This window comes from Sceloporus undulatus, chromosome 4, assembly GCF_019175285.1.
Source record: "Sceloporus undulatus isolate JIND9_A2432 ecotype Alabama chromosome 4, SceUnd_v1.1, whole genome shotgun sequence".
In the NCBI taxonomy this organism is placed as follows: Eukaryota; Metazoa; Chordata; class Lepidosauria; order Squamata; family Phrynosomatidae; genus Sceloporus; species Sceloporus undulatus.
Window position 1 is genome coordinate 2,269,528 of NC_056525.1, and position 14,788 is coordinate 2,284,315.

General features: G+C 43.7%; 1 protein-coding gene across 1 annotated transcript in view; it reads left to right on the plus strand.

Annotated features, from left to right (window-relative positions):
* Positions 1 to 14,788, plus strand: part of CDK5RAP1 (CDK5 regulatory subunit associated protein 1) — a 26,576-nt gene that overhangs the window by 4,965 nt on the left and 6,823 nt on the right. Inside the window, exons 3-11 of the mRNA XM_042465434.1 lie at positions 376 to 479; positions 1,611 to 1,645; positions 2,009 to 2,109; positions 3,371 to 3,581; positions 8,738 to 8,858; positions 9,880 to 10,110; positions 10,224 to 10,321; positions 12,495 to 12,550; positions 13,197 to 13,327. Coding sequence (XP_042321368.1) covers positions 376 to 479; positions 1,611 to 1,645; positions 2,009 to 2,109; positions 3,371 to 3,581; positions 8,738 to 8,858; positions 9,880 to 10,110; positions 10,224 to 10,321; positions 12,495 to 12,550; positions 13,197 to 13,327 — 1,088 coding nt within the window. The remainder of the gene's footprint in view (positions 1 to 375; positions 480 to 1,610; positions 1,646 to 2,008; positions 2,110 to 3,370; positions 3,582 to 8,737; positions 8,859 to 9,879; positions 10,111 to 10,223; positions 10,322 to 12,494; positions 12,551 to 13,196; positions 13,328 to 14,788) is intronic.

Below are 14,788 nucleotides of genomic sequence, written 5' to 3' on the forward strand. Positions count from 1 at the left end.
AGGACAAGACTTCTCCCTCCTTTAACTGTCACTTTGTATTTTGTATTATATTGCAATTTTTATTGTACACCGCTATGATCATTGCGGAATAGCGGTCTATAAATAAAACGTATTATTATTATTATTATTATTATTATTATTATTATTATTAACCTGTCAGCGAAGGGGTTGCAAAGAGGGAAGCAGTCTATCCTCCCTTGTAACACATTTATGGATTCTAAGAGCATCCACCAAGAAGGCCTGTCTCATATGCAGATCAGAGAGCAAACAAAAAAGGGGAAATCATTAGGAGTGTTTGGGAATCATCTTGTTGTCCTTGGGCTTATTTAGCCCCTTCCCAAAAGGAATCCATCCTTTTCTTTGTCTTCATTCCAGTGTACCTGGAAACCTACGGCTGTCAGATGAACGTCAGCGATACAGAGATTGCCTGGTCTGTTCTTCAGAAGAGTGGCTACCGAAGGACCACTAGACTGGAAGAGGTAGGCTCAGCTCTCTTGATGGCTTGTGGAAGCAACATTTTGGGAAATGCAAAGAGTCCTGAACGTAGTCCTGAACATCAGCCCTAAGGAAGTGGTTAAGGTATGTTTAGGGGGACATGATATGTTTAGGGGGACATGCTAGTCATATTTAAATATTTGAAGTGATCTCACATTGAGGATGGAGCAATCTTGTTTTCTGCTACTCCAGAGGACAGGACACAGAACGATGGGTTCAAACTACAGGAAAAGTGATTCCACCTAACATTAGGAAGAACTTCCTGACATTAAGAGTTGTTTGACAGTGAAAGATGCTGCCTTGGAGGGTGGTGTATTATTATTATTATTATTATTATTATTATTATTATTTCCTATCTGCCTCTCCCCATGAATTAAGGTGAGGAACAACAACAAATCCACAAGTAACAACATCAGTTAAGCCACATTAATTAAAACATGCAACAGTTTAAAAGGGCATGTACATTTTAAAACAGTCTGCATGTAAAATTCAGTATCTTAATTCACAATTTAAAATTATTTGGATATGCCTGTCAGAAGCAACTGATCTCTTTGGAGGTTTTTACACAGGCTGGATGGCTGTGTGTCACAGGGAGTGCTTTGACTGTGTATTCCTTCATGGCAGAATGGGGCTGGGCTGGATGCTGTTGCCTTCCCCTGAGGCTGAGAGAGTGTGACCTGCCCAAGGCTGAGCTGAGCTGGGAATTGAACCCTGGTCTACAGAGTCATAGTCCAAAACTAAAACCACTACGCCACACTAGCCCTCCTAACAATACTTAACGAAAACTCCTAAGATAGAATCTCTTGGTTCAGATAGTATCCAAACCAATGGATTCAAATTACAAGAGCCATGTGCTTCAAATTATTGGAAAGGAAATTGCAGCTAAACCTTAAGAAGAATTTCTTAAGTGTATGAGCATTTCAGCCATGGAAAAGACTCTCTGGGAGGGAAGTGTACTCTCTTTTGGAGGTTTTTAAACAGAGGTTGGATGATCCATGTTTCAAAAGTGTTTTAGTTGAATACTCCTCCATGGCAGGGGTTTGCATTGGATGGCCTTTATGCTCCCTTTCAGTTCTACAGTGTTGTGATTCTGTGATCCTTTCTCTGCCCAATAGGCTGATGTGATTCTCCTCGTCACGTGTTCCATCAGGTAAGAATGGAATGATGGCCAGTTTATCCAGTTATACAAAATGGGTCCACCACAGGCTACCTAACAGATATATAATTTGGCATAACCCAAGTTTCTCTACTTTATTAATTTTCTGTAACACTTTATGATAGATCCAACTAGTAGAAGTGGGGCAGCTCCAAACCCATTTAACTTGACCCGCCTCAAGGTGCTGCAAGGATGAAACAAAGTTGTTGACGTTGCGTGTTTTTGAACTGTTTCTGTCTTACAATTTAATATTATTACCTTGGTATCCATAGTCATAGTCCAGCTCTCAAACTACTAAACCACATTTGCTCTCAAGGATAGAGTTGCAAAAAGCCTCTTTGTCCTCTTGCTTTCCAGAGAGAAGGCTGAGCAGACGATCTGGAACCGCCTGAACCACCTCAAGGCTGTGAAGTTGAAGCGGCCTGCCTCGCAAGGAGCGCTCCGGATTGGGATTTTAGGTAAATCTTTAACTAGTAAGATTGCCAGAAGGAGAAGACACAAACTAGTGTTGTGGTGATGGTGCTACAGCTCGCCCTCCATATCCACGGATGCTGTGCCCATGGATTCAGCCATCTACAGCTTGGACATATCCCCCCCCCCCCAAAAAAAAATTCCAAAAAGCAAACCTTGATTTTATAGAAGGGACACCATTTTACTATGCCATTGCATGTAAGTCTTGAGTATTCATGGATTTTCGTTGAAACAAACCCTAGCAGATACTGGAAACAAACCTGGAAACAAACCCTAGCAGATACTGGTTGAGTATCTTCCTTTTCTAAAATATTTTGGAGTTTTTCAGATTTTGGAATATTTGCACATACACAATGACATATCTTGGAGATGGTTTTGTCTAAAAACAAAATTAATTTAGGTTTTTTATACATCTTATCTGAGCCGTTGTGAGGTAGTGGTTTGAGAGTTGGACTAGGATACTGGGAGACCAGGGTTCGAATCTCCATTTGACCATGGAAACCCTATAGGTTACCTTAGGCAAGTCACACACTCTCAGGTTCAGAGAGGCAAAAGCAAACCCCCCCAACCTGAACAAATCTTGTCAAGATATGGTTGCCATGGGTCAAAATGACTTTAAGGCACAAAACAACAATAATAATACACTTACATATATAACCTAAAGGTAATTTTATACACAACATTTAAAATATATTTGTGCATTGAACCATTGTAATGCAAAGGTGTCCCTATCTCAGCCACCCCTATGGGCAGTTTTGGAATGTTTGCACATACACATTGATATCTCTTGGAGATGAGACTCAGGTCTAAACATGACATTCATTTATATTCTGCATACACCTTATACACATAGCCTGAAGGTAATTTTCTACGCAATACTTTAAATAATTTTGTGCATGTAACAAAGTTGGTGTACACTGAACCATCAGAAAACAAAGGTGTCATAATCTCAGCCATCCATGTGGACAGTTTTGGACATTGAAATATGTCGTCATTCCTATAAGGAAGACTCAACGTGTACTGAGGGCTCACCGTACAATAAAATCAAGCTGAGTAGTTCGTAACCATTCAAAACAGGATGAATAATTTAAATTGGCATGTTAAACAATTGAACGTATTGAGACAAGGTAGGTTAAAAACAGCTGAAACAATTTAAGACAGTTTAAAGCCAGGCCTGTGTTCAGATTTAGATGCTGCTGTGTCTCTGACATTCTCCTGCTCACTCTTGCTGTTCTCTTCTGTTGGAAGGCTGCATGGCCGAGAGGCTGAAGGAGAAGATCTTGGACCAGGAGAGGTTGGTTGATGTTGTGGCCGGTCCAGATGCCTACCGTGATCTTCCCCACCTCCTGGCGTTGGCCGAATCTGGCCAGCAAGCTGCCAATGTCCTGCTTTCCCTGGAGGAAACCTATGCGGATATCCTGCCTATCCAGACCTGCCCCAGTGCCACCTCTGCCTTTGTGTGAGTTTCTTTCTGCCTGATGGGGAAGGGATTGGTGTTGCAGACAATGGACAATTTGTTTTAAATTTTTATTGTTTGTTTGTTTGTTTGTTTATTGACAATGACTAACATTTGCGGTTTTGGCTTTTGCAGCTTTGATTTTCATGTATTCCATATGTTTTTCTCTAGGAATCTTTAGCTCCTCCTGCCTGACTGGCCAACTTTCATCAGAAGATGCTCTGGAGGGCCTAGATCCTAGGAGAGTGACTCCTCAGGTTTTAGTCTTCCAACCCACTCCATGGAGGTTGACCATAGAGTTGTGTTGGAGAACCTAGAGATTCTTAGAGAGGTGTTCTTTCAGATTAAAAAAGGTGATTTTTTAAATTTGCAATTTTTTTCCAACCTGCTGTTATTGGGGAGCATTGCCATGTTTCTGCCCTCCCCTGGGCTTTTTTAGGTTTGGGAGTGGGTTTCAAAGCTGGAAGTGACTTCTCACTGATTTCCTCATTTGGAAAAGGCTTCTTCTGGACCTAAACGGGACTGCGTCTGCACATAGAATCATAGAATGATGAGTTGGAAGAGACCGCAGGGCATCCAGTGCAACCCCATTCTGCCATGCAGAAATCCAAATCAAAGCATCCCCAACAGATGCCATCCGCCTCTGTTTGAAGACTCCAGGAAGGACCACTCACTCCGAGGGAGTTTGTTCCACTGTCGGACAGCCCTTACTGTCTGGAAGTTTTCCAATGTGAGTGAATCCTTTTCTTGTAGCTTGCTCCATTGCTCCAGGTCCTAGTCTCTGGAGCAAGTGAAAACAAGTCAGCTCACTCCTCATGGCATCCCTTCAAGTATTTAAACAGGCTATCATATCACCTTTAACCTTCTCTTCTCCAGGCTAAACTCCCCAGCTCCTTGAGTCGTTCCTCTGGACATGTTTTCTAGACCTTACCATTTTTTTGTCTTCCTTTGACCGTTCCAGTTTTTCAACATCCTTTTGATTGTGGTGCCCAGAACTGGACACATATTCAGGTGGGTCCTGACAAAGCAAATATACTGGCACTATTTCTTCCCTTGACTCGGCACTATACTTCTATTGATGCAGCCTAAATGCATTGGCCTTTTTAGCTGCCACATCACACTGTGACTCATGTTCAGTTTGTGGTCTACTTGGAATCCCAGATCCTTTACAACATTAACTCGTTCAGCCATGTGTCTTCCATCCATTATTTTTCATTTTATTTTTCCGCCCTAAGTGCATACCTTGCCTTCTCCTGTTGAAGTTCATTTTGTTAGCTGGCCCAACTTTCTAGTTTATCAGGTCATCTTGAATGTTGATCCTGTCCTCTGGAGTATTAGCTACTCTCCTAATTTGGTGTCATCTGCAAATTTGATAAGATGCTTCATTCTGTCATCCAGTCATTGATAAAGAGTGTTGAATAGCACTGGGCCAGACAGAGCCCTGTGGGACCCCACTGGTCACTTCTCTCCAGGATGAAAAGAGCCATTGTTCAGCACCCTTTGCGTTTGTCAGTCAACCTATTACAAATCCATGTACAGTTGCCTTGTCTATCCCACTTTTATTAAGCTTGTTTACAGAATGTCATGGGAACTCTGTCAAAAGCCTTACGGAATCAAGATATACGATATCCACAGCATTCCCTCTCTACCAAACTAGTATTTTCAAGAAAGAGATAGGTTCTGGCAAGACTTCTTCTCTGAAACCGTGTTGACTTTTTGTGATTATGGCTTGCCTTCTAAATGTTCAAGACTCTGTTTAATGATCTGTCCAGAATCTTTCCTGGATTGATGTCAGACTGACTGGACGATGATGTGGGATCTCTTTTCCCTTTTTGAGATGGGGACAACGTTTGCCCTCCGCCAGTCGGCTGGATTTCTCTGTTCTCCGGAATCTCAAATCATTGCCAATGGCTCCGATATTACATTTGCCATTCCTTTAGTACCCTTGGATGTAGTTCATCTGTCCCGAGACTTAAATTCATTTAGATTAACAAGGTGTTCTCTACTATCTCTTTCTATTCTGTGCTGAAATCCTCTTTCTGTCCTCTGCTCCATTATCCTCAGGTTGAGCACCCTTTGCCTTTCTGAGAAGACTGAGGCGAAGAAGGTGTTGAGTAATTCTGCCTTTTCTCTGTCTTCTGTTAGCATTTTGCCATCTTCTCCACGAAGTGAACCTACCGTTTCCTTCTTCTTCCTTTTGCTGCGGACCTATCCAAAAAGCCCTTTTTATTGTTCTTAACCTCTCTAGCAAGCCTGAGTTCATTCTGTGCTTTCGTTTTCTGACTTTACCCTACAATGCCTGCTATTCTTTGATTCCTCTTTGTGATTTCCCCCTTTTCCATTTCTTATACATGTTCCATTTCAAAACTTAACTCGGTTGAAGTTCCTTAGTCATCCATCCTGGTTTCTTGGACATCTCCCCTTTTTCTTTCTCACTGGAGAACATTTGAAATTGTGCCTTCCGTATCTCTCCTTTGAGAAACTTCCCTCCATCCTGACTCCCTTCTCTTTAGTATTTCTGACCATGGATCACCCCCCAGTATTTCTCTAAGTTTACTGAAATCCGCTCTCCTAAAGTCTCGGATGCGTGTCTGACTATGCCTGGCTTCTCCTTTCCACTGTATAACAACTCCAAGTGAACATGGTCATTCCACCCTAAGGATCACACCACTTGCACTCCATTAATTAAGTCATCCTTGTTGGTTAGGATCAGATCTTAGATAGCTGACCCCCTTGTTGCCTCTTCTACCTTTTGGACCATGAATTGTCTTCCAGGCAAGTGAGGAATTTGCTAGCAATGGAGGATTTGGCTGGTTTGACTTCCAGCAAATATCAGGATAGTTGAAGTCGCCCATCACTACTACATCTTCCTTTTCTGACTGTGTGGTATCTGTTCTAGAAAGATATCATCCAATTCCTCAGTCTGACTTGGGGGTCTTGTAGTAGACTCCCACCGTAACATCCTTGTTGTTTCCTCCCTTTGATTCTTATCAGATCTCTACTCTGGTTCCAGACTGATGTCCAGGATCTTTCTTGCTGTAATATCTCTACATATAGTGCTATTCCTCCTCCTTTCTTGTTTGGCCTTGTTAAGTGGATTTGTAACTGGTTGACTGAACGAACCCAAAGGATGCGAACAATGGCTCTTTCATCTGGAGAGAAGTGACCAGTGGGGTCCCCAGGCTCTGTCCTGGGCCCGTGCTATTCAACATCTTTTCAATGATTGGAGGAAAAATTGGGGAAACTTATCAAATTTGCAGATGACACCAAATTGGAGGAAGCTAATCTCCGAAGGACAGGATCAATTCAAAATGACTGTAAAGACTTGAAAGCTGGGCCACAGCAAACAATGAACTTCAACAGGGAGAATGTAGGTCAGTGGTACCCCGGGTTACGAATTTATTCGTTCCGCCGCTGCTTTCGTAACCCGAAAATCTTGCAAGCCGAAAAACCCATAGCGCTATAGCGAAAGCCGCGATTTCGTGCGAAAAAGCGCCGAAAAGCACCAAAAAATTTTTCGTACCCGAATAACTTCGTAACCGGAAACCGTTTTTCATGGATTTTTTCGTAACCCGGAAATTTCGTAGGCGGCGCATTCGTTCCCGGGGTACCACTGTACTGCACTTAGGGCGAAAAATGAATGCACAGATAAGGATGGAGGACACCTGGCTGAATGAACTTATTGAAAGGATTAGGGTCCAATAGCCCACAGTTGACATGAGTCGCGTGCGCTGCGGCGCTAAAGGCCCTCATTTTCGGTGCTCAATAGCAAGTTGTGTGTGCAAGGGTATGTGCCACTTTCTGCTCTGGTCGGCCCCCCCTGGTTGTGTCCAGTTCTGGGGCCACATTCAGGCATTGGACTGGGCGTGTCCAAAAGGGCGATAATGGTGGGTCTGGACCTTGCCCTCTGAGGGGACTCAGGCTGGGGTGTTTGCCTGGAGAGAGGGTTAAGAGGTGATCTGTTAGCCCTGTTTTACTTGACAGGCTGTCATATTGAGGCGGGGCAGCTTGTTTTCTGCTCCTCCGCGCTGGCCGAGAGCACTGGCGTGCCCGCTGCGCGCCACGCTGCTTCCCCTCAACATTCGGCGGCCTTTCCTGCCCGCCGGCTTGTTCGCCCGTGCCCACCCCCCTCGTCGCCGTGTCGGTGGACGTTGGAGGTCTTCAAACGGAGGCTGGATGGCCACCTGTCGGGGATGCTTTGATCTGGATTTCCTACATGGCAGAATGGGGTTGGACTGGATGGCCCTTGCGGTCTCTTCCAACTCTATGATTCTATGATTCTAAAACATAATGAAATGGTCTTTGCTGTACATCATAGAAGGTGGATGTGTGAATTTTGAGTAATTCTTTTAAAGAGGCTTTTAAAAGTGGGAGTGTAATGAAGATGGAGTCCTTCCGGCAGCTGGTGGGGATAGGAACAGTTTTAAAAGTCATCTTAGGCGGGGTCCACGCCTTGTTTTCCTCCACAAGGAAGCCGCAGCGGACAAATCGCTCGGCTCCCTCGCAGAGCAAAAAGAAACAGCAAAAAGCAGGTTCTTTTTGCAGCGCTATAATGATGACATGACATGCGGAGACTAGGCGTCTATCACATCAAAATGACTGTGCCTGTCTGTACAGGGCACCGCCATTTTGACGCCCTTGTCATGTGCTGGGGTGAGGCACGTATGGGTGGTGTGCCCTCGACCAACCCCTAGCATGTGACGAGAGTACACTATAACCCTGTCTGGATCGGGCCTTAGTTCTCTGATGTTTCACCTCCCCAGATGCACCTCATTGCCCATAGGTTACACTGTCTAGCTCTTTACAGAAATTTGTAGTTCAAAATACAGTTTGAGCCTCCCTTATCTGAAATGCTTAGGACCAGAAGTGTTTTGAATTTTGGATATTTTTGTGTTTGAAATATTGTATATACATAATAACATATCTTGGAGATGAGGCCCAACTCTAAATATGAAATGTATTGATGTTTCATATGCCCCTTTATATGAGAGCCAGTGTGGCGTAGTTGTTTGAATGTTGGACTATGACTCTGGAGACCAGGGTTTGAATCCCAGCTCAGCCATCTAAACCCACTGAGTGACCTTGGCTAAATCTGCTTGCACAACATCTTCCATCCATTTTCTTTTAACTCCTTCCCACTGGCTTTGCTTTTCCCACAGATCCATCATGCGCGGCTGTGACAACATGTGCAGCTATTGCATTGTGCCATTCACCCGCGGGCGTGAGCGGAGCAGGCCCCTTGCCTCCATCCTCCAGGAAGTTCAGATGCTCTCAGATCAGGTCCCTGTCTCAGATTTTATCTTACAGAGGGCCCTTGGCATCCGCTGGGGGTTGGTTCCAGGACTCCCTGGGAATATCAAAATCCTCAGATGCTCAAGTCCCATTAAATACAATGGCAAAGAAAAATGTTGTCCCTTATATAAAATGGCAAAATCAAGGTTTACCTTTTGGAATGTGTTGTAGTGATTTGAGAGGTGCACTATGACTCCAGAGACCAGGGTTCAGTTCCAAGCTTGGCCTTGAAACCCCCTAGGTGACCTTAGGCAAGTTGTTGTTGTAGTAGTGGGTCCTTGTTCTCCAGTGGGGTTTGGTTCCAAGATCCCCTGTGGATAACAAAATCCATGGATGCTCAAGGCCTATTAAATACAATGGCATTTCAAAATGGTGTCCCTTATATAAAATGGAAAATCAAATTTTGCTATTTGGAATTTCTATTTTTGAAATATATTTTCAAGTTGTAGGTGTTTGAATCTGTAGATTAAAAAAAAAACCCTATGATCTTAGGGTTGACATCAGTCAAGAATGACTTAGAGGCACACAACAACAATGACTGTGTGTATTTGTGCCTTGAATGAAATGAGAGAGCTGTTTGTTACGGTCCCAGCATGTAGTTCTATCAAGAAAAATCTGTAGGTACCAGGCCCTTACTGTGGCATATAGTTGGCAATTACATAGGTCATGCTCAATATCTTCTATTCTAGGTGCTCCACAAACACATATTCTTTTGAAGTATGTGGCACTTGGTGGAATTGTCCATATTTGACCATGGAATCTGCTCAAATCTCAGTATTCTCAAAGCTGTACTATGGGACTGAGCTCATTATCAGATATTTTCTATTTAGAAAGATAGTGTCAGTGTGATTCTGAGACTGAAAGAAAATGTGCAAAAGCTGTTCCTTGGAGACAGAAGTGGGTCAGATTACTCTTACAGGCCACTCTCCGCTCCCTTTCTGTCCTATACTGTTGTTGTTTAGGTGCAACTTTACCTTTTCTGACCGAATGTCCTGCCTACTCTTTGCAGGGTGTGAAGGAAGTGACCCTCTTGGGCCAGAATGTCAATAGTTACCGGGACACCTCCGAGGTCCAGTTCCTCTCAGCAGCCCCAAGTCGCCTGAGCCGAGGCTTCAGCACTATCTACAAACCCAAACAGGGTGGGTTGCGTTTTGCAGAACTCCTGGACCGTGTCTCTGCCATTGACCCAGAGATGAGGATCCGTTTCACTTCCCCACACCCCAAAGACTTCCCAGATGAGGTGGGTTTGGGGCTTGGGTGGTAGTGGTCGATTCTCTAGCTAAGAGCAGATGGTTGTGAAGAGTCTGGTGGTTCTGCTGCAAACAATGCAATCACCGTGTTTGTTCTCGGCAGGTCTTCCAGCTCATGAAGGAAAGGCACAACATCTGCAAGCAGCTGCACCTCCCTGTCCAGAGCGGAAGCACGCGCGTCCTGGAAGCCATGAGGAGAGGGTGAGCGAGAAGGACATTGGCCCATTGGGGAGAAACAGAAAATGCAGGAGGCAGAGAACGTCCTGCAAGACCCAAAAACCCAGGACATTGTGTTGTAAATTCTCCTATCAAACATTTCTGGAGACTGTGTTTTGACCCCCTGAAGGAGGCCTTAAAACAGGGGAGGGAAACTGTGTAGGGGCCAAAGCCAATTTCCCCAAACCCCATTCCAAGGCTCCACTCCCCCACAGAAAACCCAAATACCTCCCTTTCACACTGCCATCCCTTTCTAATTGGCAATGGGAAATTACATTGCATCACTTCCTTTGTGAGACAGACCGCAGAGGAAACTGGAAAGGTTGCAGGTTTGGACTCAAAGGATGGAGGCACAAATAGTCCAAGCTTAGAAGAAGGTTCCCTTTAAAGGAATATAGGTCCCAGAAGCCACACATCCCAACTAAATGGCACTGGCTAAGCTGGGTTCTGTAGTCCCAGATAGTAACATTTCCATTTTCTGGAAAGAGGTCACTTGAAACTTTAGTGTGTAGGCTAAACATACCATAGGTTAAAGCAGGATTAGACTCAGAGCAAGGAGGCATGAAAATTGGAAGAAGGAACATCAAGGATATAAAATATGCAGATAACACCATACTATTTTTATTTACTTATTTTAAATAGTACTGTTCTTAATTTTGTAAGCTGCTCTGAGTCCCAGTTTTGAGAAAAGGGTGGTTTATTAGAATAATAATAATAATAATAGCAGCAGAAAATAGCAAAGGCTCAGAATGATCACTGAAGAAATTCAAGGAAGAAAGTACGAAGTCAGGTTTACAGTTGAACCATAAGAAAACAAAAATAATGAGTACAGAGGATTTACATAACTTTAAAGTAGACAGTGAAGACATTGAAATGGTTCAGGATTTTCCATACCTTGGCCCAGCCTTTAGTCAGAATGGAGACTGCAGTAAAGAAATCCGGAAAAGATTAGAACTTGGAAGGGCAACAATGAAGAAAGTAGACAAGATCTTAACTTGTCAAGATTGAATATCATAGGATAGCTTTTGCCATCATATTTCCCATTTCTATGTATGGCTATGAAAGCTGGATAGTGAAGAAAGCTGAAAGGAAGAAAAATCAACTTATTTGAGATGTGATACTGGAGAAGAGTTTGTTGAATACCATGGACTGCTAAGAAGACAAACACATGAGTCCCAGAGCAAATCAAATCTAAACTCTCTTTAGAAGCCAAGGTGATTAGACAGAAACTGTCATACTTTGGCCATGTCAGGAGAAGAGATGACTCACTAGAAAGGCCGATGATGCTCAGTAAGGCAGAAGGCAATAGGAAGACTTCATTGCAGACGGATGGACTCAATCTAGGAGGCCACAGCTGCTGTCCTAAATTTGCAAGACCTGAAGAGAGCTGTGGATTGGGGGGGGGGGGAACTTGGAGGTCTCCCATTCATAGGCTTGCCATAAGTCAAAGTCAACTTGGCAACAGTTAAGAACAGCAAAGCGGATCTGAGTTGCTTCTGGGAGCAAGTGTGGTCTTGTGGGTGTGAGATATTTTTGCTTTTTTCACATGTTTGGTAGGCTTTCTGCATAGTTTTCAACCCAAAAGTTACCAGCCATAGATGCTGGTGAAATGTCAGGAATAAACTCTTCTAGAACATGACCACATAGCCCAAAAAACCCACAAAAATTTATGGATGCCGGCCATGAAAGCCTTCGACTTGTCATGAAAATATTTGCCCCTAGTTCATCTAGGAAGGAAAAGTGTAAAACACATATACACTCACTATATGCAGTAAGGAATGTGCATTACACCTGTGAAGTATTGCTGCTTGGCTTTGGTTTTGTGTGCCCAGAGTATTCACTGTTTAAATGTACAATTAACCCTCTGTTTCCACAGATTCTGCATCCATGGATTTAAGCAACCATGTTTTTGGAAATAATCACCCTTTCCGCCCAAAAAATACTCCAGAGAGAAAACCTCGATTTTGCCATTTTATGTAACAAATGCCCTTTTACCACACTGTTGTACGTAATGGGACTTAAGCATCCATGGATTTTGGTATCCACAGGGGGAGAGGTCCTGGAACCAAACCCCAGCAGATGCCAAGGGCCCATTGCATGTGTTTGTGCATCATTTTGACATGCCCATTTCTGCTGCCTATCTGCCTTTTCTTTTCAGGTATACACGAGAAGCTTACTTGGAGCTGGTACAGCACATCCATGACTCTTTACCAGGTAGATTGCTACCCGTGGCAGCTGCTACAGTGTCTGATACACTCTCTGACTATAAGGTTATCTTCATGAACCTTCAGCTTGCTTACTTGCTTATTTATTTGAACAGTTGCTCTTGTTGTGTGCCCTCAAGTCACTTCCAAGTTATGGCCACCCTAAGACAAACCTGACACAGGATTTTGTTGGCAAGATTTGTTCAGAGGAGGCTTACCTTTGCCTTCATCTGAGGCTGAGAGCAAGTGATGGGCCCAAGATTGCCCAGTGGGTTTCCATGGTCAAGTGCGGATTCGAACCCTGGTCTCCCAGAGTCAAATCCAATGCTCAAATGACTACACCCCATTGGCTCTTGAGATGTTTATATTCTGCCTTGTATGCAAAAATCTCAGGATGGCTTACAATAATTTACAACCATTAGTAACATCCGATCCTGCCTGCTCACGTTGCCATACAGAATGCCTCTGTGAAGCAGCTTTGGGGATTTTAAATAGATGTGTGGGGTGTGGTAGCATAAGATCTGTGTATGGATTGTAATGCCATGCTGAGGGGATGTTGAACTGAGGCCCATACATTTAAGCAAGCACAAAACAGCTGTTGGTTAATCCTTTCTCATCTCTCCTTCCCATCTCGGTTTTGGCTCTCTGTGGGGCAGGTGTGACCCTCAGCAGTGATATCATCGCCGGCTTCTGTGGGGAGACAGAGGCTGACCATCAGCAGACGGTGTCCCTCATTCATGAAGTCCGCTACAATACAGCCTTCATCTTTGCCTACAGTGAGCGCCAGGTGGGAACTTGGTACATGTCACACCTGTGACTCCTGTTCCACATTTAGGTAGTTTTGGGTGGGTGTGCGGTGGGCTGGGTCCACAATTCAGACCCATATTATGGTTGCCATAATCCAGGTTTGAACTCCTGCAACACAAGGGAGCAGTGTTCACACCACGGCCTTAAATCAGATTGATATCCTTACAAATAGGAGTCTGTAGTCCTGGTGCAATTAAGCCAATTTCCACATAGAGGGGAGGAGTATTTATAGTTTTATTTGCTACAGGGAATAGGTATCAGCAATCTCACAACCCAAAAGACTGACACAAAGGAAGGAAACTGACATTCATTTATATATACTTTTCTGTATGCTAATTACACAGCATCCTATCTCTGTGTAGCCATAGTGTCCTTAATTATCAGGTCACATTTCATGAATATGAATACTAAACAGGTTGCATATTACTGTCCCATAATGATCCTGTACTGCCGAGCAATTCAGAAATTAAGGAGGGGGTCTTTTGGCAGAAAGGTTTCTGGGTTTAGGATTTCTGACACCAATAAGACACAGTGTTCAGGAACTCTGTGAACTTGGGAGGCCTTTAAGTCTACCAGGCATCGTCTAAACCAGTGGTTCCCAAAGTTTGCTTCTCCAGATGCCTGGAACTTCAGCTCCCAGAATTTCTGACTGCTGGCCAAGCTGGTTGTGGCTTCTGGGAATTGGAAGTCCAAAACACCGGAGAGCCAAAGTGTGGGAACCACTGGTCTAAACTTTCATGCCTATTATCTGTTTTGTTTTCTAGTAGTTTTGCTCCTCTCGCCTACTCTCTGTGTTTCTTTCTTTGCATCTCTTGTAGGTCTGACAATAATAAGGTTGCTTGCTGTATCTTAAAGAACTATAGCAAAGGGCAGAGGCGCACATACATTTTCCATTCTATTCTGTTGCCTTGATATTTCTATGCTGGCTTCTTATACTGGCTTACTGTATTCTTTCAGTATAGCATATCAAGATCTGTTGTGTGTCTGTGCAAGTCATAGAATCCAGTGTTTTGTGCCGGTGGATTTTGAAATTTTTGTTGATGCTTGTTAAGAATGAGACGGCCTGTGTTTTGAGATCTTCTGGAGGGGCTTTTCTTTCCCTCCCTCATAGGTATCTGTTGTGCTCTGCCTTGAGGAGAGGCAGGAAGAAATACAATTCATTATTATTTATTATTATCTCTAGTGGGAAAACGGGATGGAGTCTTCTTGGTGGCTGTTTCCAGGCGCACTCATTGCTATCCATTCATCAGTAGATTTGTTTCAACAGGCCTATGGTCTCAGTGGCACTGCAGAAACAATGCAGCTTGACACTGCTTCAGCTGCCATGGAATTCTGGGATTTGTAGATTTGTGAGATATTTAGCCTTCTCTGTCAGAGAGATTGTGGTGCCACAACAAACTACAGTGGGCCCTTGGTTTCTGCCAGGGTTTGGTTCCAGGAC